General features: G+C 48.8%; 1 protein-coding gene across 5 annotated transcripts in view; it reads right to left on the bottom strand.

Moving 5' to 3' along the window:
* WHRN (whirlin) overlaps positions 1-24,788 on the bottom strand; it is a 94,382-nt gene that overhangs the window by 10,928 nt on the left and 58,666 nt on the right. For 2 of the 5 annotated variants that reach the window (XM_077143870.1, XM_077143874.1), the window contains exons 4-8: positions 11,350-11,552; positions 10,132-10,168; positions 9,185-9,397; positions 8,108-8,317; positions 5,469-5,501 (exon numbers count right to left, since the gene is read on the bottom strand). In XM_077143870.1, the coding sequence (XP_076999985.1) occupies positions 5,469-5,501; positions 8,108-8,317; positions 9,185-9,397; positions 10,132-10,168; positions 11,350-11,552 (696 nt within the window). The remainder of the gene's footprint in view (positions 1-5,468; positions 5,502-8,107; positions 8,318-9,184; positions 9,398-10,131; positions 10,169-11,349; positions 11,553-24,788) is intronic. The other 3 variants (XM_077143880.1, XM_077143887.1, XM_077143892.1) reach the window with 2 other exon arrangements.

Genomic DNA, 24,788 nt, shown 5'->3' with positions numbered 1-24,788 from the left:
TCCTTACAATGGAAAGGCTTTTATATAAGGTGCTATTTCCAGTTCTTTTTCTTCCTGCTTCTTTACTCTGAAGTCAAGCCAAGATGCTCCCTTCATCCCACTCCAAAAAACAACAGAGGTTGAGGCTGGGTGGCCCCTCCCCCTTTCTGTATATGGGGAAACTGAGGCACTAAGTTACAATTGGCTTTTGGAAGTCATCAGCAGGGGCCTAGATTTCTGATCTAGGGGCTGCAGATGTAGGGAGCGAAGGACAGAGAGATTGAGAAAAGAGAGTGACCAGAGCGGGCTGAGTGAGATTAAGAGAAAAGAGAAGGGAGAGGGAAGGGGAGAGCAAAGCGGAGAGACAAAGGGAGGAAAAGAGAAAAGAAAGGGGTGGTGGCATGGCTGGAGCTGGGGGTAGGAACAATGGGATGGGGGAAGGGGGTGAGAGCAGGAAGCCCTGGCATCGCTAGGTGGGGGGGCAGTGGGGCTGCCCAGGGTGAAGGGGGGATCCAGAAGGATTATGGGACCAGACCCTGGGGACAGAGAAATGCTAATGGAGATAGGGAACTGTCTGACCCCAACTTCTCCACGTGTGGGGAGGTGGGGTTGGGAAGCAATAGGGGAGGTGAGAAGCAGGGGACTGGGGCCCAGACTAGCTGGGGTGGCTGACATCCTATCATTCCTCAGTGCCAGGTCAGCACTTTTTTACCTGCTTGTCTCCTCCCGCTATGCTGTTTGGTCATTGAACTACAAAAGCAGAAATGCCCCTGGGAGGCCCCTGCATGAACACCTCCCAAGACAGGGGGCTCACTACATCACAAGGAAGCTTGTTCCACTGTTAACCAGACTGCTTCGTCTGCTAAGCTGAAGATGCCTCCAGCATCTCTCTCCTGGCAGTCATCGGAAATGGACATGGTAGAGTAGCTCAGTAGCTCAGCCCTGGACTGACCGTCTGACCCAGAATCTCCAGGAGGCCAGGCCTGGCAGAAGCCTGAGGACCGGCATTCATAACGAGGGTCCCCTGGATGGAATGCAGGGGGCCTGTGAACCCGGCTGGGAGGAAACACACCATCTTTATTTCTACTAGCCTCTAACTGCAGTGGAGCGCCTCCTTCCATTTTAATGAACATAGATAACAACCCCCCAGGAGAATCGGCAGTACTTGTGACACTGGCGCCAAAAGAAGTCATAGATCTCTCCTATCACAGTCCAGTTGCTGCAGATGCCTCCAAATCCCATTTACACTCATCGCAGCTTCACAATTATAGCTGTCACTAACCCGTGGCCAGGCTTTGCTTTTAATGTGCTCATAATGTGCACATCTTATGATTTGTTTTGGTGTTTTGAAAACTGCATTGTAATATATAATTTCTCTGTGCAGTTCTATGTATTTTGTTTTAAGCATTTCCAGGTGTTACTCTAAAGATGGAAACCAAGGGCTCCCCCACCCTGCCAAAAAGGTTCATGGCACAGAAATGGTTAAGAATCTCAAGTCAACTCAAAGCTGCCTTCAACTTCCTCATTTGGTAGCTGGGAAATTTAGGGCTGAGGGCAGAGCAGGGGACAGCCAACAGCCTCTGACCTCCTGTGGGCTTGGCTCTCTGTGGGAACAGCTGCCAGCACCCCTAAGAGTTCCCACAGGGAGGAGGATGTTCTGGAACCCTCTGAAGACACAGCTAAATACTGGCCACGAGGAGGCTCCCCATGCTCTCTGCCACTGCAGCCACCCCGAGGCAATAATGTGTCTGGTGGGCTGTGTGTTCTGGGGCCAGGGGGCTGTTTTGAGGGGTCTCAGGATGGAGTGGGCAGTATGGAGACAAAACCCAAGGGGAGACAAACACCATCCTTGCGGTGCCCTGTCTAGGCACTCAGCGGCTTCTGGGGGCTTCCTAGGGGAGGAGGACATGGAGCCAGTCTGTCCCACAATGTGCGCGGACATCTGCAGCAGCCCCCAGCCACCTCCATTACCCTCTCCAGCCTGCCTCTGACCTCTCTTGACACTGCAGGGCAAGCATTTTACAGGATGCAAACAGGCTCACGTCACTTCCTCACTGAAGACCTTCGGTGCTGCCCCATCACTGAGGATGGAACCCAAGTCCCTGGCTCCTCCTGCCTCTGACCCCAGCTCCGGCCCCCAGTCCTAATGCTCTGGCCCCATCGACTTCCCTGCGTTCATCAAGGGTCTGTAAGCCTCCCAGCTTGGGGCTCTCACATATGCCAACCCCATTCCCACTAAGCTATTCCCACTCACTAAGCTATTTCCACTCACTAAGCTACTTCTACTCACTAAGCTACTTCCACTCACTAAGCTACTCCCACTGCCTGGGTGAAGCCAACAACCTCAGACCTCAGCTCCAACATCTCTCCCCTGCTGCCCCGGACAGGTCAGGGCCAGGCCATATGCTCTCACTTCACCTGCCACCCTACCTATCAGAGTGTGAATCAGGTTGTCCCTGTGAGGCTGCCTCTCCCGTTAGACTTGCTAAACTCTTGCTAAACTCCAGGAGGCCAGGTGCTGCATCTCTCACTGTTGAGTGGTCAGTGTCCGGCTCAGAGCCTGGCACATAGAATGTGTTCAACAAATGCTTTCTATGTGAATAAAGGAAAGACTGAATGAATGAATGAAAGAGGGAGGGAGTGAGGGTGTGAGGGAATAAATGGAGTTCCTTCCTTTTCCCCCACTGAGGAAGGACTTGCCCAGCAGAGGATTCTCTAAACCCATCCAGGCTGGACCAAAGTGAGAATGGCAGGAGTGGGGAGGGGCTCTGACTGTTTGTTCCCTGTTTCTGGAAAGAGTTGCCTTTACAATCAGGGGTCTCTGGGGCTGGAGGGGCCTGAGACAGGCTGAAGCTTCCCCACCTTCATTTTGCCACTGTGAGGAGGGAGGCATGGAGGCCACAGAGGGGCAGTCCAGCCTCTGCAGCCTTGGGCAGGCCTACGGAGCCCCTCTGAATGCACATGAGTCCTGGGATACAAAACTCCCTCCAAGAGAGGCAGAAAAGGCCTGAGGTGGAGACGGGTAAGTCCCCGTTGCTGCTGCTGTCCTCAAGGGCATCTTCCCTGTGGGGGGAGGCTAGCCTTAGCCTCTATAATCTCCTTTCTTCTGTGCTTCTCTTCAGGTCCTTTACCAGCCTTCAGGGTACTAACAGAGGCAGCTCCCACATGCTCACACCTGCATGGAGCCAGGCAGGCCCACTCCTGATCTCACCACATAGTCACAATCCACAGATGGCAGGTATCAGCCCACTGCACAGAGGCAGAAACTGAGGCTCAGAAAGCTGACATCACCTGCCCAAGGTCACACAGCTCCTAGGTTGGGGGAGCTGAACTGCTCAGTGGGATTCCAAAGCCTGTGCACTTCAGCCCCTCTGTCACAGGCCTGTTTGCACTAGATGAAGAGGAATTCAAGAAATGTCAGGCAGGCCTTTCTTCTCCTTTCAATCAACAGTGCTTTGAGCTCTCTGGGCCAACATTCTTTATGGGGGGAAATGATATTGTCTGGAGGCCGCAAAAAAATTCTCAGGGCTGACTCTATTAGACAAATGGAAAATAAACACAATTTGTCATTGCGGGAAGGCTGCAGCTGATTTCTTTTGATTGATAGTGTCTGGTTTGAGGGGAGCCGGCTGGAGAATGAGCCATGTTTAACCTGGGATTGATAACCTTGCCGCTTGGTCCAGGGAATTCAGGCTAAATGGAAACTGGCTCCATTTGGGGCATCCATCTGAGGCATCTGGGTCACTGATACCCAGCCGACAGAAACCACCTTGCCTGTCTGAATGCCAGAACGAAGGACATTTTCCTACAATACAGGAGGCGAATGTTTAGAAGGCTGGAATGTTAGAAGATAATGTGGAGGAGCTGGGGAGGGTGGTTTCCTTTTCATTTCAGTTCCACATTTCTTGCCCCACTGCTCCAGGCCAGGCTGTGGGCTGGCACTAGGGACACAGACAGAAGAGCTGCCCTCGCCCCACCAGCTCTCTCCATCTGGTGGGGAGGACCAACTGATGAGCAGGTCAAGCGACGTGACAGGTGTCATAATGGAAACATGGAAAGCACATGAGTGCTCGAAGAGAAAGGATTTGGGTCATGAAATGGAAGTATTGTGGCTGTTTTCCGTTGATATTTGGGGATTGTTTTTTCTCAGCATTCTTAGGGCAGAAAGTAACTAATATGTGGTGGTGTTGCAGTGCAATGCCTGGCACTTATTAGTGAACGTGAAAATATGATTTTGAGCACTCCTTCTGGAGGAATGCAGAAGCCCTTGTTCAAATATGCAGAAATGTGGCAGGACTGTGGAACTGTATTCCTTGACACGTCTCCCCCTGATGCAGAAAGGACTCTCAACTGTAAGAATTTCAGGAGTCTTGGAGGTTTGCCTTGGTCATGCAGATGGGGAGGTGAAGGCCAACAGTAAGTGAAGGAAGGAAGAAAAGGAGGGAGGGAGGGGAGATAGATGAATGGATGGATGGATGGACAGATGGACAGACAGATGGATGGATGGCTGGTGAATGGATGCTACTTAACAAACAGCTGGTGAGAACCTACAGGGAGGACTCACAACCAGACTGTGGAACTTAACAGCATCTGCTCAGAGATAAGCAGACCTGGGTTCGAATCCTGACTCTTAGCTCTTACTAGCTGTGCAACCTTAAGCAAGTTGCTTCTCTTCTCTGGGCTTCAGTTTTCTTCTCTGTAAAATGGGGATCATAACAGTACTTGCCACTCCCAGTTACTAGGAGGGTCAAAGAAGATACAATTGCGAAGTGTTATCACAGTGCCATGGAGAGCCTTCATCAAATATCAGCTACTATTATTACTTAAAAAGCAGTTCATATGGGCCAGGCTCTGAGCTGGACACTGGGGGCACTACCATTTGTAGTGGTGTCTACAAACACCATGGCTGCCTTCAAGAAACTCATGGTCAAGGGGGAAGAACAGAAAGGCTTGTATAGATTATTAGATTATAATGAGGCAAGAGCCAGGACAAAAGGAAGCCCAGGTGAGTGGGAAGCCAGAGGCTGAAAATCACACTCCTTTACAGGATCAAGGAAGTTTCAGAAGTGGACCAGAGGAGTCTTGTCTGAAGAGGTGGCATCTGAACTGAGGGCTAAAGCACACACAGGAGATGGCCAGGCCATGTGAAGTGGGCAGGAGACCAGTCCAGACAAGAGGGCATGGCACATGCAAAGCCAAGAGCTCTCAACTCATCTCCACAGAACAGAAATGATCACTCTTATTTTACAGATCCTAAAACAGTGCACAGAGGGTGACACTACTTGTCTAAGGCCACACAGCAAGAAAACATCAGAGCTGGGACTTGAGCAGGGGTAGTCCCACTCCACAACCTGAGAAGACCCGCTGAATGAGCAACCAGGAGAGACAGTGAGAGCCAAGAAGATCCCCACATCCCACCGGGGCTGGGTGCAGACGGAAGGGGGTGGCTAAGGAACTTCCACAACCCAACCCAACAGGAAGGACGGTACCTCCATTAGGTCTATAAGCCACAGCAGCCGCTCCTGGGGAGGAAGGTGTGCAAAAGGCAAAAAGAAAAATACATCAAATAAATATTGGGGATGGGGTGGGAATACCAACAGCCCCCACCCCCGAACATAATCACACAAAGGCAAAATACATACGCTTCTCCAAATTCGTTTTCTATAGACTTTCAATGATTTGGGAAGTACTAAAGGAGGGAAAGGGGAAGAAAAGTCCCTGCTGCTGAGCCAGCACCCCTTCACGCTGCCTGGCCCTTGAAGGAAACAGGGGACACCACTCCTGGGCAGAAATGACACTTGTCCTTGAGAAGGGCCTTCAGGCAGTGCTCATTCACTTCGGGTGGCTCACCTGACCCCAGTCAGGGCTGGGGTCCTTATTCCCACTTGGCGGATGGAGAAACTGAAGTTCAGAGGATGGAATGACTTGTCCAGGGTCACATCTGGTCATATAGGCAGAGCCTGGAGGAGGCCTCTGTTCAGAAGCCCCAGTTAGAGAAGGCCTGGGTTTGGGGGAGCCGAAGCCCTGACATGGCAGAAGAGCCAGGAGGCTGAGGAATGCAGCCCCTGGGACCCCACGATGTGTGTGCACATGGGCAGTTCCTCACACCAGCATTTTCCAGAAAGTATCCAGAAGGCCTTGGATGGAAATCCTCAGGGTGGTTTTCCCCGGCATGGTCGGGGAGGAAAGAAGGGCTCCACCTGCCCTTGGGGTGCAGGCAGCATGTCTGAGACGCAGGTGCGAGCAGGGCAGCTCCTCAGCCTGGTCCATAGGCATTCTCTCACTCAGCCCTCCTGAGAGGCTGGCAGCAGACTCCGCCCCAGACAACATGACTTTGTCTTCCTGCACTGCCTCTCCTGCCTGCCACAACTTTCTCTTAAATTCGGGGAGCCCCTCCTGGTCTCGGTCAGTCCTCATCCTGACATCCATGTCCCAGCTGGTGGGCCACAGACTCTCAGAGTGACATGATCTCAGTGCCATTCCCAGCTCAGAAGCTTGGGGAGGGCTCCAGCTCCCTCCTTTCTCTCTGCTCAAAACCATCCCATGGCCTTTCTGAGCTCTGACTTTCTCGGGGTGCCTTAACCTGCAGTCAGGGCCCTTCTAGTCCACAGGTGGGGAAACTGAGGCCCAGGAGGACCCAGCTTTGAACCTAATCTCCTGCCTCCCAGGCTGGAACACACCCCATCCCTCTCTCCGGCCTTCCCATTCCCGATTCTGAATGGAGCATCACAGCATTGCAGTCTGTAACTCCCCAGGCAGGAGAGCAGTGGCTCTCGCTGCTGAAGCCCCAGGTGGACATTATCAAGGCCACTTTCAGTGGAGCTGCCCCAGAGAATGGGTCCCTGAGCCAGGGCCTTGCAGCCTGAAACCAGCCCATCACCTGGGCACATAAAAGGTGGGCCCAGAGCCAGACAGGGAGCCCGGGTGGGGGCGGGGATGATCGGCTCGTGGCAAAGCAGGAAACTGTAGCCACGCCCAGAGCCCAAGAGGGATGTGCAGCAACTTCCTGGGTCACCCCGGGGAAGGGGCGAGGACTCCTGGGGGAGTGAAGGCGGCCCAGGATGGCAGGAATGGTGGGCAGAGGTGTCAAAGTCCCCAGGAGCCGAGAACCCCAGCGGAAACGCTACACTGGGAGACGGAGTCTGCAAAGGAAAGTGGAGTCTGCTCCAGGCCTGTCTCCGGGTGGCTGCAGGCTCATCCACAACCCCCTGGGGTGCAATCCTGGACATCTCCGCACCCATCTGGGCTCCAGCTTCTCTTGACCAAATAGAGGCAACTAATACTGCACCTGTCCTAAACTTTCTACCTGGCGGAGCTGGAGGTTCAGCTCCTAGAAGCAGTAATGCTTAAGAAACACTACTTTCTTTCCTTACATTTCGCAGAAAAGTGGTGTTGAATGACCCGGAGACAAGAAACAAGACTGTGGAAAAGTGTAAGGAGCCAGAGCCAGCCCCCTGACCCCCCAGCCCAGGCACTGCCCATCGCGCGGACCTTCAGGAACACTTGTGTCCCATGATGGACAGCAAGACATTTCCTCCTGCCCCTTCCTTGCAAAAGCCTCTGGGAATTCATTTGCCTCCTAGCATCCTGGGGGCAGAACCACACCCAGATGCATTCCCGGGTGGCCTGCAAGTCAGGAGAAAGCCAGGCTGGCTTTGGGGCTTCGAAGAAAAAGGATGGGCTCGCAGGGGGGTTCAAAACCACAGTCTAACACCCTTACCACTCCCATTTGCCAAGCGCTTGCCATGAGCCAGGCATCATGCTCAATGCATTGCTGTTTCCTCACTTACTTCTCTCAAGGACTGTACTTCTTTTTTTCCATTTGTCTAATTACCTGTGCTTTTTCCCTTTCTCCCCCAGCCCTCCAGGCTGTGAGAGTCCCATAAAGGCAGGACTCATGCCTATCTTGTTCCCCAGCTATCCTCAGAGCCCATGCCTGGCACTTCACAGGCATTCGAACAGCTATTTGTTTTTTCCCAGATGAAGAAACTGAGGATCAGAAAGGCAAGTCACAGAGCTGATAAGTGGCGGTGCCAGGATTGGAACTCAGGTCAGTCTCACTCCAAAGCCAGTATCTCAACTCCCTGCCCTGGACCATGAAGCCAAGGACGGGGCGGCAGTGACTTACCCTGGCTGAGCTGACGGTGGTGGAGGTGCCTTGGCTGCCTGTGGATGAGGCTGTGTCACTGTAGGAGACCATGGAGTAGGTGTCCCCAGCCCCAGGGCCCCGGGGCTGCCGCGCCTTCATTGACTCGATTTCCTGCCTCAGTACCAGGTGGTCGAAACGGTCCAGGTCTTGTGGGGAGATGGTACCTCTCACCTCGGAGAGGAGCGAGAACTGGGTCGGGGGTTGGGGTGGGGGGGAGACACGTGGGGCTCAGCAGGGAGCCCCACCGACAGGTGAGGCCAGTCCGACCCCCTATCCACAAATGACCTGTGTGCAAACTTGACCACTGCCCTCCCCTCCTTAACCCTCCATGGCTCCCAACTGCCCTCAGGAAAAAGTCGAAACATCTTCGCTTGGACACTGGGTCCACATCCTGCTTGCTGACAGCTTACTCTCTCACCACCTCCTCCCTGCACAGCCTACCATGGTCACACATGACTGAAACTCCCCGAACACACCACCTCAATCCATACCACCAAACCATTGACTTGGCTGTCCCTTCCACCCTGAATGCCCTTCTTCCTACTTGCCTCCAAACCCCATTTCCTCTTTTAAGTCTTCCCAAGTATAACCACTCCTACCAAATTTAATAGCTTCTTCCTTTGTGAAACTTGTGAACCTCAAACAGAACAAGAGCAGACTTTCCAATGCCGGCCACACGTCCCACTTTATCCAGGGAGCTTGTTAAAAACATTGACACCTGGTTCCCACGCACAGCTGTGTGGACTTATCCGGCGTGGACAGGGCCTGGGCATGGCTCTTTAAAAGCAATCCAGGCAATTCTATATGTGTACCCAGCGTGGAAGCCAGTGCTTAGAGCCCCAGTCACATGGGGCTTTAACTGTTCATTTCCCCCCAGGAGTCCATAAGCGTCTGGGGCCAGGGGACAATCCTGGTCACCAGTCTCTGCCCAGGGTTCAGTTCTGGCCTGATTCCTAAACTGGGGGCAGGGAGAGGGGTGGGGACAGGGAAGCGTGCAGAGGCCTTGAACTTGCCAAATCCCAGCCCTCAGCCTTGTCCGAGGAGGTCGCCGGTCACCTTGGCATGGGTGTCAAGCAGCTCGAACAGGGCCATGGCAAGGGCCTCCACAGAGACGCCGCCGTCGCGGTACTCGTCCAGGTAGTAGGCCAGGGTGGCACGCTCCGGCTCGCTCAGCAGGTGCCGCGCCCGCTCTTCCAGCAGCACACGGGTCTGGTTCCCCAGGCTGCTCAGGGTCACCTGGGAGCCTGCTGGCCCCTTGTAGAAGCCGGGCTGAAAGGCAGATAGACAGGGGGCCCGGGGAAGTCAGAGCTCCTCGGGAGCTGGGCGGCCACAAAGACACAGATCTCCTAAAAGCCCTTCAGTGCCATCTGGTTATCCCAGGTTAGACGTCAGTTCCTGAGCGTGGCCCACGAAGACTGGTTTGATCTGGCCATCGCCTTCCCCTGCCCGCCCCCCCCATCACCTTGCTCCGGCCTCCTCACTCACTCTGTCCCCCCTGCGCCCCACCCCTGTTCTTCCTACAGCCCAAGGCCTCCCCCTGCCTCAGGGTTCTCGCACATGCTGTTCCCTCTGACTGGCTCACCCCACCACCCCCACACTTTGACCCCACCAACTCCTACTGAACCTTCAGTCCACAGCTCCAATGTCAGGCACTCCCTCGGCAAGGCCATTCCCCTCTGCCCCGGCCCTCTGCGCCCCCATCTAAATAAGGCGCTGCATCTGCTATTCTCTTTCCTAACAGCGGGCCCTGCCCTGATGGCCCTGAACATCTTTTATGAGATATTTATTTGTCAGTTTGTTTAGTTGCTGTGGGTGGCTCCTTCCCTGGAATGTGCTGTTGGAGCCCAGGCAGCACCCTGCACGTGTGTGCCATGGGGGACGGACAGACAGCGCACGGGCTGCAGGACTGAAATGAGATATGGTATGTAAACCTCTCGGCACACACAGCCTGCCCAGTGCTCCCAGAGAGGAGAAACAGAAAAAACAGAAGATGGACACTTTACCTTGCTGGTCCCATCTACTGTGAGATCCCCAGGAAACCTGTGAAGAGAGACAAGCAGCTTCAGCCACCTGGCTAAGCAGAGCAACTCGGCATGAGTGAAAGGGAGGCTGGTCCGGAAGGGAAAAAGCAAAGCTTTGTGAGAACCCTGGCGTCCTGGCCTCCCGCTTGCTGACAGCTCAGTTCTGGGGCTGCTCGTGGGTATGTGAAGTCCTGGATGGACAGACTGACGGACGGACGGACAGACAGATGGTTTTGACCAATGTGTGAGCAGGACTTCTAAAACCACACAAGGCACACCCCTGAGTTGTTACCAACCCCATGGGGCCCGGGGACATAAGGTGAGGAGAGAAGTGGATAAATGACAACTGAGTCACGGCCTCAGGGTCAGGCCAACATTAGGGAGGGTGCAGACCGGGCTGAACTGAAGACCCCAAGATGCAACCCAAGGGGGCAGCCACAGCTCAGCCACAGCCCCTAACTCCTCAAGGTATTGCGCAGGCTGCCAGACTTCTTGGTTTTTAAGAAGCCAGAAACCCAGCTTTTTATGGGAAACTTGATGTCTTTTTAAACTTCAGCAACTCATTTTTTTTAAGAGATGTATAATACCGTACAGGTGGGAGAAAGGAAAGAGGAGGGAAGGGAAGGAAGGGAGACAAGGAAGAAAAAGAATGGAAGGGAAAAATGGGAAGGAGGAAGGAAAAGAAGGAAGAAGGAAAGAAAAACAAGAAAAAGTGTTTTTGGATTATGTCTCACCAGTTGGAGACTTGTGATGGAACTCAAAAGGTGAGACATTATATTACCAGCCATGGGGCCACCTGGTAACTGTTTCTCATTTTATGACTTCCAAGACTCTTTTCCCCAAATTACCTCATGCGATCCTCATTAACAGATGGGGGCAGGGATTAAGAACCCCGCTTTTCAGATGAAGAGACTAAGGGCCAAAGAATAAACTATGGTAATTTGCCTGAGGGCAAATCAAGGAGAAGAGAGCTGGAAGGGACATCAAGGATCCTTTAATTCTTCTCTCCACAAGGAAACTGAGGCCAGGAAAGAAGAGATGTGCTCAGGGCCACAGCGCAAGTGAAAACAACCCCTTGTGTGTGGATCTGGGCTCTTAGAAATGGAGTGGCCTTTTGTAGATGGGCCTTTATGGAGGGATGAGAGGGGCCCATTGCTGGCTTTCAGAAAACGGGGCTTAGGGTGAGCACAGTGGTCAGACCCTGCCGAATTTGTGGCGTTCTCCCCAATCTGGGAACTGGCAATCCACTTGGTCTCGTCCACGGTGGTGCGGGCGTGGGGCAGCCTTCTGACGTCCTTCACTGTCAGGATGAGGTGCCGAGATGATTTGAGCAGCTTCACCGCCTCGTCATGAAGGATGGTCAGGAAGCTCCGCCCATTCACCCCCAGAATCTGGTCCCCAACCTGCCAAGACCATCACACAACACAGTCACCTGGGCTGTCTGCAGGGAACGCACTTGTGCCAGGGGCTTTACAGCCCCCATCCCAATATTCCTCTTTACCAACTCCCAGAAAGGCTCAGAGAGGTTGTGTAGATGCCTGAGGGTCACACAGCAAGTAAATGGCAGAGCCAGCTTTCCATCCTGAGCTTGAACCCATGGTCCTGTCACTAGAAGAGACACCTCCCCACAACTTAGTAGCAGCTTTGAGGGCTCCTTGTCTAGAAACTAGCATCTCAGGGGCTGGAGAGGGGAGATTAAGGGTAAGGTGAGGTGAGAAAGCAGATTTCCATTGTTTTTCCTCTGGCATCTATATTGTTGAGCTTTTTACAGTGAGCATGTGTTCTTATATTACCTAAAAGTGAAACAACATTATAATTTACAAAGAGAAAAGCAATAAAGGAGAAAACTAGCCTCCCATTACAGTTAATATACTTTTGAGGTTCTTACAACAAGCATACAGTTTTATTATGTAATGTAAAAAAACAACACATTTTTTAATGAAAGGATGAAAAAAAGGAGAAAACTAGACTGCCGATAAAAATAAATAGGTGACAAAAATCAAAGAGGGAATGCAGGTTGGAAGGAACATTGCTGCCATCCAAGCTGGGGCACATTTAAAAGACCTGTAGTTTAAACTCGGAGAGTCCAACCTCCTCTTTTTCCCTTCACAGATGGGGAAACTGAGGCTCGTGGCCAGGAAGGCCCCTCCCCCACCCCCACGTCCAGGGTCACATCCCACACGGCCTTCAAGATCAGTCTCACAAGGCCAGTAGCTGACACACTCCTTTCCTTCTCCCCAGCTTTCCAGCCTGCTGATGGCACATGACCAACCCCCAACGGCTTTTTCAAGCAGTTTTCAAAGTAAGACTTGGATAGGGGAGTCAAACAGGAGTATAGAAGAAACAGAGGAGACAAGAAGACATGGCAATGAGACTGAGAACCAAAACCTGGGTCTCTGGTTTTCTGTCTTTTTTGCCTCACCTGCAGTCGGGGAGTTTCCAATACGGAAGGTGGTTAAACATCCAGACTTGACCTCTCCCCCTGGCACCAGCTTTGATGCACTCAGAGGCCATTTGCTGCATCTTTGCCGGTATGACCCCAGGCACTGGGTGAGGTCTGTGTGGCATCTCATGCATTTTAGAACATTTACTGAACACCTAGTATGTGCTGGTGCAGGGCTGGGATGGCGCAGAGGGCAAGCCAGACCTGCCTCCTGCTCTCATTTTCCTAACAGCAGAGAGGAGACAAGGCGTTATAGGGTGGGCTCACATTGAGATCCACCCTTATCCAGTCTGGCCTCATTTTAACTGATCTCATCTTCAAAGACTTGGCTTTCCAAATGAGGTCTCATTCAGGGCTAGGACCTGAACAAATTAGGGGGGACACAATTTAACCATAACACCACCTTTTCTCCATGGCCTCCTTCTCCCCTCCCTATTTGTTGGCTTTCCTTGAAGCTGTCACAAACAAGAGCTCCCCTTCCCGAGAGTGCATGAGAAACACACTCCCTGCTGGGTCCCTTTGCACCCAATTCATCCAACAGCTTCCCACGTGGCAGCTCTACCTTTCCCCTCCGCCACCCACCCTTTGAGCCGGCATCAGTCTTCACCCTGCAGAAGTGCTTCATTTTCTTAAGTATCTCCCTCCCTCGCTAAGGGAATCAATTTTAATCTTCCATGTACACATTATTTCATTCCGGCAGTTTAATTAAAGGAACTAGAGTCTGAGAGACCCGATGTGGGGGGTGGGGGAATGGCATCCTTCTATGGCAAACCTCTCTAATGGGTCCAGGCCTGGGGAGGGGAGCCCAGGTGGACAACTCGATGTGACCAGCGTCCACCTGGCCCTCCACAGTGAGGCTGGGGGGTAAGGTTGACAGATAAAATGCACGACGCTAGGTTAGCCTTGACTTTCAGATAAGCAGCCAATACATTTTTAGTACATGCATGTACCAAAATATTGCATGGACATATGCGTATTTAAAAAGTTAACTGCATGGCCTGTATTTTTATTTGCTAAATCTGTGACCTCAGGGAAGGAGGGCTCAGTAAGCTCTGTGGCCAATGGCTCTTGGGAGTGGGGGAGGGCAGCTGATTGAATGCTACATTTTCTAAACTTCAGTGGTTCTCCCGGGCCCTGAGCCTGGCACCCTGCCATTCATGCAATCCACATCCAGTGAACTAGCCAGCACCAGGCAACTTCAGCCTCATCTTAAGCTTCAATACCGATGAAATCACAGGTTTGCTGTGTTAGTCACATTTTTCCTCATGCCTGTTACATAAATATACCCCTACCAGATTTGTAAGAGGCAATGGGGTGAGGGTGGGAGGCTTGGGGGGGGGCATATGCAGTCCACCTGGGAAACCCCAACTTAATGGGGGAGGGGGGGGAGCGACACGGCCCATGAGCTCATTTTCTGAATCTCTTTTCAATCCTCTCCTGCCTTTCCTCTGCCTCCTAGTTTTGTTTTGTTTCCTTTTAGGATGGATTTTTCTTTATTAGGGAAAAAAATGACATGAAATAAAATTAACCATTTTAAAGTGAACAATTCAATGACATTTAGTGCATTCAAAATGTTGTGCGGCCACCACCTCTATCTAGTTCCATTTCTATTACCCCAAAAGAGAACCCCATCATCATTAAGCAGCCTTTCCCATTCCGCCTCATGCAAGTCCCTGGTAACCACCAATCCGCTTTCTGCCTCTACGGATTCACCTATTTGGGATATTCCATATAAACGGAATCATACAATATTGAGATCTTTCGTGTCTGGCTTCTTTCACTTAGCAGTGCTTTTGAGGTTGGTCCACGTTGCAGCATATACCAGCACTTCATTCCTTGTTATGGCTGAATAATATTCCATTGTAAGGATATACCAAAATGTGTTTATCCATTCTTCGTCTGTTGATGGGCATTTGGATTGCTTCCACCTTTTGGCTATGGTGACTGGTGCTGCAGTGCACATGCCTAAGCATGTATTTGCTTGAATCACCATTTTCAATCCTTTCTCCTCTATACCTAGAAGTGGAGTTGTGGGACATATAATAACTCTGTGTTTAACTTTCTGAAGAACTGCTAAACTGTTTTCCACAGTGGCGGTACCATTTTACACGCTCACCAGTCATGTATAAGGGTTCCAATTTCTCCACATCTTCTCTCACTCTTGTTACTTTGTTTGGTTTTGCTTTGCTTTTTAAAATGAATAGCCATCCTAGTAGGTGTGGAGTGGCACCTCCTTGTGGTTTTGAGTTGCATTTCCTTAACAGCTCATGATGGTTAGCATCTTGTCATGTGCTTACTGGCCATTTGTATATGTTCTCTAGAGAAATAGCTAAGTCCTTTGTCCATTTTTTGCTTGTTTGTTACTGAGTTGTCTCCTAGCCCACTTTTAAAACCAGATTGTAAGAGTGGTGGGGAGGGGACTGGCTTCAGGGACGCTACATGGCCCTCCCTAGCCTTGGAATTTCCCTGTGTCCAGCTCTCTCTCATTTCCTCTACTTTCTGAAAAGCTTCCTGAAGTCAGGGAGCCCTGTCAGAACACCCGTCTGCAAGCTCACCAGGATTCAGAGCTCACAGTCTGCTTTCAGATCAATCCAGTATCTCCTTTGCTGTCCCAGTGGGGTGCAGAGTCCCATCTCTACCATGCAGCAGATAAAAGCCCCTAGTTTTGAAGCCAGGCAAGCGTGAGGGGCGGTCCCTACTTTGTAACATACTAACCATGTGGCCCTGCACAACCAAAGAAAATGTCTGAACCTAGGTTTTCTCATCTGTAAAATGGGCGCTACTCTACCACTAATTCAGAGGCAAGGAGCCTGACCCACAAAAGGAGGCCAATAGTTTTTCACTTGCTTCCCTTCCACAACTGAGCTCAGAGAGGTCAAGTTACTCATGCAAGGTCACTGCTCACCCAGGAAGTGGACAAAGGAACAGGGATTTGAACTCTTCTCACTTCCCTCCTACCACCAGTGCCGTCTTTATCACAGCACAGTGCCTGGCACACAGGTGACGTTACATAAATAGAGAATGAAGGGGCCTGAACCGCGCTCTTCCTTATCCACCCAAAGTCCACTCCAAACTCGCCTCCAACCAGTTTCCCTTTTCCTTCAGTCGGTGCAATGTAATGTTGAATGGGGCACACTGAAAGGTCTTGGTCTGGCTCTTTCCTAAAGAAAACTAAGGGCTGTATGTGTTCACTTATTGAAATGCTACTTTTCTTCTCACCCACCAATGCCACCTCTGAGCTAGACCAAAAAGAGAGGTGCAGATGCTGAGACCGGCAGGGCCTTCGAAGGGTTCACCCACCCGTGGAGAGACGAGGCCGGGAAGGGCAGGGACCCAGAGAGAGCTGAGGGCAAAGCCCGGCCCTGGGACTGACCAAGAAAGCACCCACCCTGCCCCAGAACACACCAGGACAAGACCCCTGGAGAAAGAAGAGACGGGCGCAGAGCATGATGCGTGCTTACTACGGCTCAGCTGGCTCCTAAGGATAAACGAAGAAAGGCAGCTTCATAGTATTCGTCACCACAGCTGCTCTACTTGTGACCAGTGTCCTGGACTGGACCACGGAAGGTCCTTCATTCTAAGGAGGAAGAAACACTCCTCCATCACCCACAGCTCATTGAGTGGCACTTCTGAGGAAAGCATGACAGGATTTTGACAAGGACACAGCACAGGTTTCCCCTGAACTTGGCCAAGCACCAGGGAGCAGGGAATTCATTTCCTTTAGGCCTAAGGGGGGAACAGGAGCCCCGAGAAGGAGGCCCTTGGAGCAGGGAAAGTGCTCAGCAGGCCTTGGAGTGAGGTTACTTCGGTGTGTTAGTCAATTTTCTCTAGAGAAACAGAACCAACTGGACAGGTCTGTAAATATGAGATTTATAAAGGTATCTCACACAACCGTGGAAACAGAAGAGTCCAAAATCCATAGGGAAGGCTGTGAAGCTGGCAGCTCCAATGAAGGGTCTGGAGAACTCCACAGGAGAGGCCTGCTGGTTGAGGAAGCAGTGAAAGTGTCTCTCTTCTTCCTTAAAAGTCTCTAACCGATTGAAGCAAATCCAACTGATAGGATTATCTGGTTTGTGGGAGGGACACCTTTAGTTTACTGTAGATATAACCAGCCACAGGTGCAATCAACTGACTGATGATTTAATAAACCAGCCTCCCAGTTATCAACCATCCACAAAATATCCCTGCAGCAAGTTAGGCCAGTGCTTGCCTGACCAGACAACTGCGCATCATCACCTGACCAAGTAGAAACCAGAACCAACTCTCCCCTTACTCCCTCATTTTACCCCTCTAAGCTTTCCTTCCCTCAAAATGGGAACAAGCCCTTCGATTGCTAGTGGGTCACACGGACTAAAGGAGAGGCAGTCTGTGGTCAGAGCACAGATCCAGCAGTCTGGCTGGCTGGGTTCCATTCAGGCCTGGCCATTTAATTAGACGTGTGACCTTGAGTAACTTACCTAACTTCTCTGTTACCGCCTCTATAAAATGGAGATAATATAGGTGTCTTCCTCTGAGAGGAAGGTATGAGGATTAAATAAGTTAATATATGCACCACTGTTCCCTCAGCCCCAGGCACAGACCCTGGCACATAGTAAGTGCTCAATGAATAGCTATCGAAAGGACACATATAAGGCACATAAAGCAGTCTCTAGAATTCAGAGTGCTCAATAAATGTTAACCCATTTTTGAAAGACCACGTTCACCCCTGAGGTGAACCCCACCTCCAATTTTGCAATTCTATCTCCTAAAAGTCTCTCTGCACCATCCTCCCCCTCCCTAAACCTTACTACCTGCCTCCTCCTGGGCTTTGCCTCCAGCTTCCGCTGACCCACGCCTGCTGACAGCACCGAGGATGTACATCCTGTTAGCTCCACTTTACAGACAAGGACACTGAGGCTGGGAGGTGGGGTGACATGAACCGAGTCCTGACCTTCATTCTGTCTGCCTCCAGAGCCTCTGCATGAACCCATGGGAACCCTCTTTAAGGAAAACCAGCCTGTCCTTTCCCCCACCTCGGTACCCCTCGGCCCTGGGCTCCGTGCCATGTACACAGTAGATACTATGTCCGTGCCTGAAAACAAACCAGCAGAGAGTAGCTGCGGCAGGATGGCAGCAGCTCCAAACGCCCTCGCTAGAAGAGGTTGGGGGAGAGACCTGCCAACAACTCGATCCCCGGCTGAGCTAGAAGGGAACTCCATACTCTTGGGTCCAGCACTCCAGCACGAGCAGCTGGGAAAGGATTCTGAAAGAAGCCTTATTCCAGGGGCTTCTTTGCCACCATCCCAAGACTTTATTGAAATGGATTTTGTGGTTTCAAATGAGGACCCTGCTGAGCACGACATCACCACAGGGAAAATTCAAATTCCATTAAAGAGTTTTATTGCAATTATGAATCTTTAATAGTTTTCCATGTCAGGTATAAAACTTTAATGGGCTGCTCTTTTTTTTTTTTCAGCACAAGTGAGCAATCCAGTTTTAATGAGACATTAGTTTTTCCCAACAGTTCAGAAGTCAGTAAACCTTGTCTATATTTAAAAAAACAAACAAACATGGGATCAAAGTAAATGCTCAGAAGGTTCAGCGAAGGTCTGTTCTAACCTCCTCAGGTTATGAATGGAAAAAAGCCCAGAGAAGGCTTGCGCAAGGTCATATTCTTTCAAGGTCAAAGAAAGGGTTGAGAAACCAATCTTGAGTTCTTTCTATAAAAGAGTCTGGATTCCAAAGTAAACATTTAAGAGATATTATAAGATCAAACTCAGGAGAAATAACTACTATTGATCCCTGAGTGCCTCACTTGGACCAGCTACCTGAGACAAACCAGCTCTCAACTTAACCAGCACCACCTGAGGCATGGAATGGCATCCCTGGATTACAATGAGAGCAGTGAGGCTCAGAGAGGTGAAGTCACTTGCCCAACGACGTACAGTAAGTAAGTAGCAGAGCAGGATTTGAACTCCACCCAGATTGCTATTCTGAGCCCAGACTCTTACTAGCCCATTCAACTCATAAGCACTCTAAATTGTCATAGAACTTTCTGCACTATTGGAAATGTTCTATATCTGAGCCATCCAGTATGATAGCCCCTGCTATTTAAATGCAAATGACTTAAAATTAATTTCCCTACTTGCCTTCGCCCCTTTTCAATAGCCGCATGTAACTTGTGGTTATTGTATTGAACAGCATAGCTCTAAACACTTGTGCCCAAGATCAATCCCTGCTCCTTTCCTGTACCCTCCTCCTAACCCAGTCCCCCTTCTGGGGCCCCCCATCTCAGTGCTCAAGCTAAAAACTTCCCCCATCATCCATTCAGTCTCCTCTGCCTCTACTGACTTCAAACAGTGGCAGCCACCATCATCTCAGCCCAGAACCACTACCCCAGCCTCGTAGACAGCCTCCCTGCTTCCCTTTTCCCCACTCCCTCCACTACACTCCTAAGTAGGACTGAAGGGTTCCATTTAAACTGCAAATCTGATCATGGTACTACTTCCCTAAAACCTCCAGTGGCTTCCAACATCCTCCTTTACCTGCCTGAGAGACACCTTACCTCACTAACCCACCTCAGACTTCTCTCCCCAGGCTCTGTCTGATCCACCCACAACTTGTCATCTCTCCATCCCATCAATGGACTTTGCCCTTTCCCACCTCAGGGCCTTTGCATATGCTGTTGCTATTTCCCAAAGATTTGTCCCACCATTCCTTGCCTGGATGACTCCTACACAACCTCAAGTTTTGGCTCAAATGACACTGTTTCCTTGAAGCCTTCTCTGACTCCCTCCTCTGAGGCAGGTATGGCAGGGCACCCCCACTCCCCCAGCGCACCCTGCAGTCACCCTGCCCCCCAGCCCTCATTGCAGTTTGGTTACTGCTGGACTAGAAGCATTTAGTGCAGGGCCAGTCTGGGCTGTGCTCACGGCTGCCTCCCCATTGCATGACACATGGGCACATTCAACAACCACCTGCCAGAATCTGTGAATGAGTAAATAAATGATTAAATGAACTCATGAGAAAGCATACAAACAAGCCAGGTAGACTATCTCCCAAGCCTATGCCCCTCCCAGTTTCTGCAGACAGTCAGGAGACATTTTCCATTTATGGAAAGGTTTAGTATGACAAGGCCAGGGCATATAGGGAGGCTGTGCTGGGAATTTGCAGCCTGGCTTGTACACTGCAGCAGGGAAAGAGCACCTAGCTCTTTCAATTAAATGGAAGGCAGTGAGGTAAAAACAGAAAGCACAATTTTGCTTTTGCTTGGATTTATTCTCTGGGGAAGGGTGTATGTTTATCCAGCTCCTCCTTTTGGAAGAGAGAAGCCGAGAAGGGGTGTCCCAGGTCCGAGGCCACCTGGTCAGTCAGGGCAAGGCTGGCCCAGGACCCTTGCACACCTGCAAGAATCAGCAAGCTCTCAAGTTCAAATCCATGGCCTTCATACACACAGACAGTAACCAGTCAGAAGATGTGATGGAAGCGAAACCCCATTTAAACTTAACAAGAAATGTGCAATGCCTATGCGAGGAAAACTTCAAACAGTCCTGAAACACCTAACACAGTCTCGACAAATGGAACGAAAATCCACTGTCCTTGGAAAGGACGGGGCATCACCGAGATGGCAGTTCTGCCTCGGTTAATTTATAAATTTAACACGATCCCAAGAGAAGCACCAACAAGCTCTTGTTAGATAATGTGATGCCAAAAGTTCATATAAATGAGTAAAAAATGCAAAAATAGCCATGAAAACCCCGATGCAGAAGAGCTGCGGGAGGAGCTACCGGACACTACAGCCTGCCCCAAGGCTGTGGAGTCACTGCCGGGCAGCACTGCTCATGGGGACGCGCACCGACGGGGGCCAGGTGGGCAACGGACCCAAGGACACAAGATAATTTAGTATATGATAAAGCTGGCATCTCAAATCACTGTGGCAAGGATTGGCTTTTTAATACCTGGTACCGGGACCAGTGGGTAGCCATCTGGAAAAAGATAAAATTGGATCCACAAGTCACACCCTATGCAAGAATAAACAGGTCAGTGGTCTAAAGACAAAAAATGCATTTACAAATACTAACAGAAAAAAAATGGGTGAATTCCTCTAGGATCTGGCTGCAAGAAAAGGTTTTCTAACTAAAACTCAGATTCAACAGAAGAAAAGATTCATAATTAAACTAGATAAAAATAAAATCTTTTGCATTGCAAAAAACTCTATAAGCAAACTCAAAAGGAAATGAGAAAATGACAATCAGGGAGAAGATTCTCTCTCTCTCTCTCTCTCTCTCTCTATATATATATATATATATCAGATAAAGGGCTAATTAGGGGCCACGGTGGCTCAGCAGGCAAGAATGCTTGCCTGCAATGCCAGAGGACCCGGGCTCGTTTCCCAGTGCCTGCCCATGTGAAAAAAAAAGGGGGGGGGGGCTAATTAGTTCTTATATATAAAGAATTTTTAACTTTAAGAAGAAAAACTCAAAATCCTAATAGCATAAGAGTAATAAAACAAACGAACAAATTAGGAAAAAAATATAAAAATGAAACAAACTTATGAAAAGAGGATCAACTTCGCTTATAAGAAGAAAATTGCAAAATAAAAGTGTAGCAAGACATTATTTCTCACCTATCAGACTGAAAACAATGTAAAACTTCATGGGAATTCAGGATGGTACGATATTTAAGGGGTAGAACGTGGCAAAATTGAACAAACCATATATGCATGTACCTTTTGACCCCAAAATTCCACTTCTAGAAATTTACCCTGAAGATTTCTTCCTTCCAAAAGTAAGAAAATACTTATGCACACAGGTACTCCTCGCAACATTGTTTGTCACTGCAAAATATTGAAAACAACCTAAGTGCCCACATATAGGGGAGTGGCTGAATGAAGTATGATACAACTATACAGTGGAATACTATACAGCTGTAAAAAATGAATGACAATTATCAAAGAATGAAAGATCTCTCTGCACTGACATGGAGTGATTTCCAGGATATATGGTTAAATGTAAAAAAAAAAAGAAGAACAATAATATGCTATATTTTATGTAAGAAAGAAGAGGTGTGCATATATGTATCTACTTATTTTTGCAAAAAGTGATGGGAGGAAAAAACCAACAACTAATTTATTTGGTTACCCAAAAAGGAGTGGGTAGAAAAAGGTAAAAGAAAGACGGGAGAAAAGTGATACTCTGAGTATCAGAGTATCACTCTGAAATGTCTGAAATTGTTCAGACAATTTTGGCATTTTAGTTACTAAAAAAGTAAAATCAAATCAATACAAGATGGGGGGATACCTTAAAACTGAATAGCAGCAGAAACAAATGAACCTATTTCAAACGAACAACCTAAGTAGACTAAAGGGGAAAAAGAAATAACTAACTCAAGACCACAGACCCTCAGTTTAGAGACAAAATGAACTGCAAACAAACCAGTAACTGGACTTAATAGGTTTGTTTTTCACAGTTGTATGCATGCGGCAGTTTTGAAACTGCTTTTTGTGTACTATAAGACTGGGCAAATGAATAAATGTATTGATGATGGTGGGATCTGGGTTTCTCATTGTTGAAGGGAAATACAAATAAGGAATGGGAGAAAGCTAGGAAGAACTCTGTGTTTTAGAAAAACATTTGAAAAATATGTATAAATACACACACGTGCATTTGCATATATGGATATGAGTATGTGTGTTTTGTGCATACATGCAGACACAGGCATACACATTTCCTAGTTCTGTCCATTGAAAGGGCCCACAATAGTGACACCCAATAGCAATGAAGACATCAAGTTTCCAGATCTTGATTTCTAGATACCATTTTCCACCGAAACGAACCAGGGCCCCTTGGAAAAATAGCTGATTCCAGGACTACGGCAGGAGGTGTACAAGACGAACCTGGAACACCTTCCTAAGCCAGAAAATAAGGAAGAACTCAAAGAATGATAGGTACATGTCAAAAGGACACAGAAGCCAGCTTGAAGGGCTGATTTGCCACTGGCCAAATCTGGGACAATGTATCAAAACAAATAATGACAGTAATGAATTACAACTCAAAGAAAAAAGTCAGAATGCATGAGTCTATACTTATATGAAATAAATAAGAAGGCAGTAAAATACTGAGGGAAATTTTTTTTAAAATCACTAATTTGCAAAACTGATTCAGGCAAAATTCATAAAACTAGTGGGTACAAGTTTGAGGAGGAATAGAATATTTACAGAGTCTCAAAAAATCTCCCAAAGTAGTTATTAAACAAATGGAAAAATAGTAATTTCATGGTAGAAGAAGCTGGCAGCCATTGCTTAGTGATCACAGTTAATCTCCCAATAATGGGACCAGCTGGTATCCTGGGCCTCTTGGGGAGACGCCTCAAGGACCGAGCATCCCTGCTGGGGTGGCCCTGTCCAAACCCACAACCTCGACTCAATCCCAAGGAAACATCAGCAACCCAAAGAGAGAGGAGCATTCCACAAAATAATGGGCCAGGGCCCTTCAAAAACAGCAATGACAAAAGGAAGGCAAAGAACTCTCCTAGATTGAAAAACACTTAGGCATGAAAACAAAATGCCATGTGTGACCCTGGGATAGATCCTGGAAGGAAATGGATTTCCATGACAGACAATTGGCAAAATGTGAATGAGGTATGTAGATAAAATGATAGGATTATATTCGTGCTGGATTTCCTGATTTTAATCATTGCACTGTGATTACATTAAATGGTTGTCCTTGTCCTTGTTCTCAAGAAAAGCACACTCATGTATTTAGGAATAAAAGACCATGAGATAGCTTACTCTCGAATGGTTGAAAAAAGAGAGAGAAAAATTAAATAGAATAAGGGTAGAATAACACAGCAAATGTGGCAAAATGTTAACAATTGGAATATCTGGTGAAGGGTACACAGGAGTTCTTTGCAGAGTTCTTGTCATTTTTTTTTGTAAGTTTGGAATTATTTCAATGTAAAATGCTTAAAAAAAAAAAAGATCTTCCAGGTGGGGAGTATTAGATATCACAGACTAGCACATGTTCTCCATTTCTCTACTTAACTCGCCCTTTCAAAGACAAGAGAATCCTCCAACGCATTGCCATGGAGAAAGCAATATAAGTCGAGACCAGCAACAAATGATGGAAGACTCTGGGACAAACACCAAGGCCCTCGGACAAGAACCTAAGGGCCAGGGCTGCACAAGGTATAGGGGACACGTCATGCATTATGTTAGTTTTCTATTGCTGTTGTAACAAATTACCATAAATTTAGGGACAATACAAATTTATTATCTTTCAGTTCTGGAGGTCAAAAATCTAAAACGGATCTCACTGGGTTGAAATCAAGGAGTCAGAGGGCTGCCCGCGTTCCCTCCAGAATCTCTAGGGGCCTTTCCTTGTCTTTTCCAGCTTCTAGGCGCCACCCACATTCCTCCGTCTCAAAAGCTGGCCCCACCGGACTGACGGATGGAGGGAGTCCTCTGGTTCTCTCTTCCGATTCCCTCTCTCAGTTTTAAGGATCCTTGGAATTACATTGGGGCCGCCAAGGTAATCCAGGATAATCTCTCCATTTCAAGGTCAGCTGTTTAGCTACCTAATTCCATCTGCACCCTTAATTTCCCTTTGCCATGAACCCTAACATATTCTAGGGATTAGGAAGCAGACACCTTTGCGGCCCATTATTCTACCTGCCACATGTATGGCGTCTGAACCCGGAGACCACTCAGGGTTGACCAAACAGAACTGAACACCAAGGGGCCCCAGCACCCCATCCTGATGCAGGTGGGGGAACAGGAGGTCTGGCATTTTGCCAGCATGTTCAAACTTGAGAAGAAACATTTGACAAAATCATGCAAAAACCTTTGCAATTTTACTTCTAGCAATTAACTCCAAGCAAATAATTATGGTTATGCAAATGAAAAGTTACAAAAATAATTTGGAACCCCTCCTAAATGTCTAGGAACTAGTGATTAGGCAAATACCATATGGTACATCCATACAGTAAATATTGGAATGCTGTTAAAGATAATACTGTAGAATATTTAATGAGGATGCTTTTTTTCCTTTCTAAATTACAAAACCAGTACGAGCCCGTGGTGGGAATAAACAATTAAAAACAACAACAACAACACAAATAGGTGTATATACAACCTGCAAAACTTTTCCCCGCAAAATCCCTTTCCCTTGAAAATACATCTCAACTCCCCAGCCCATCTCTGAAGTCTCAGGCCTCTAAG

Source organism: Tamandua tetradactyla, chromosome 2 (assembly GCF_023851605.1).
Source record: "Tamandua tetradactyla isolate mTamTet1 chromosome 2, mTamTet1.pri, whole genome shotgun sequence".
In the NCBI taxonomy this organism is placed as follows: domain Eukaryota; kingdom Metazoa; phylum Chordata; class Mammalia; order Pilosa; family Myrmecophagidae; genus Tamandua; species Tamandua tetradactyla.
The sequence above is the reverse complement of the archived record's forward strand: the minus strand, read 5'-3'. Positions and strand labels throughout refer to the sequence as shown.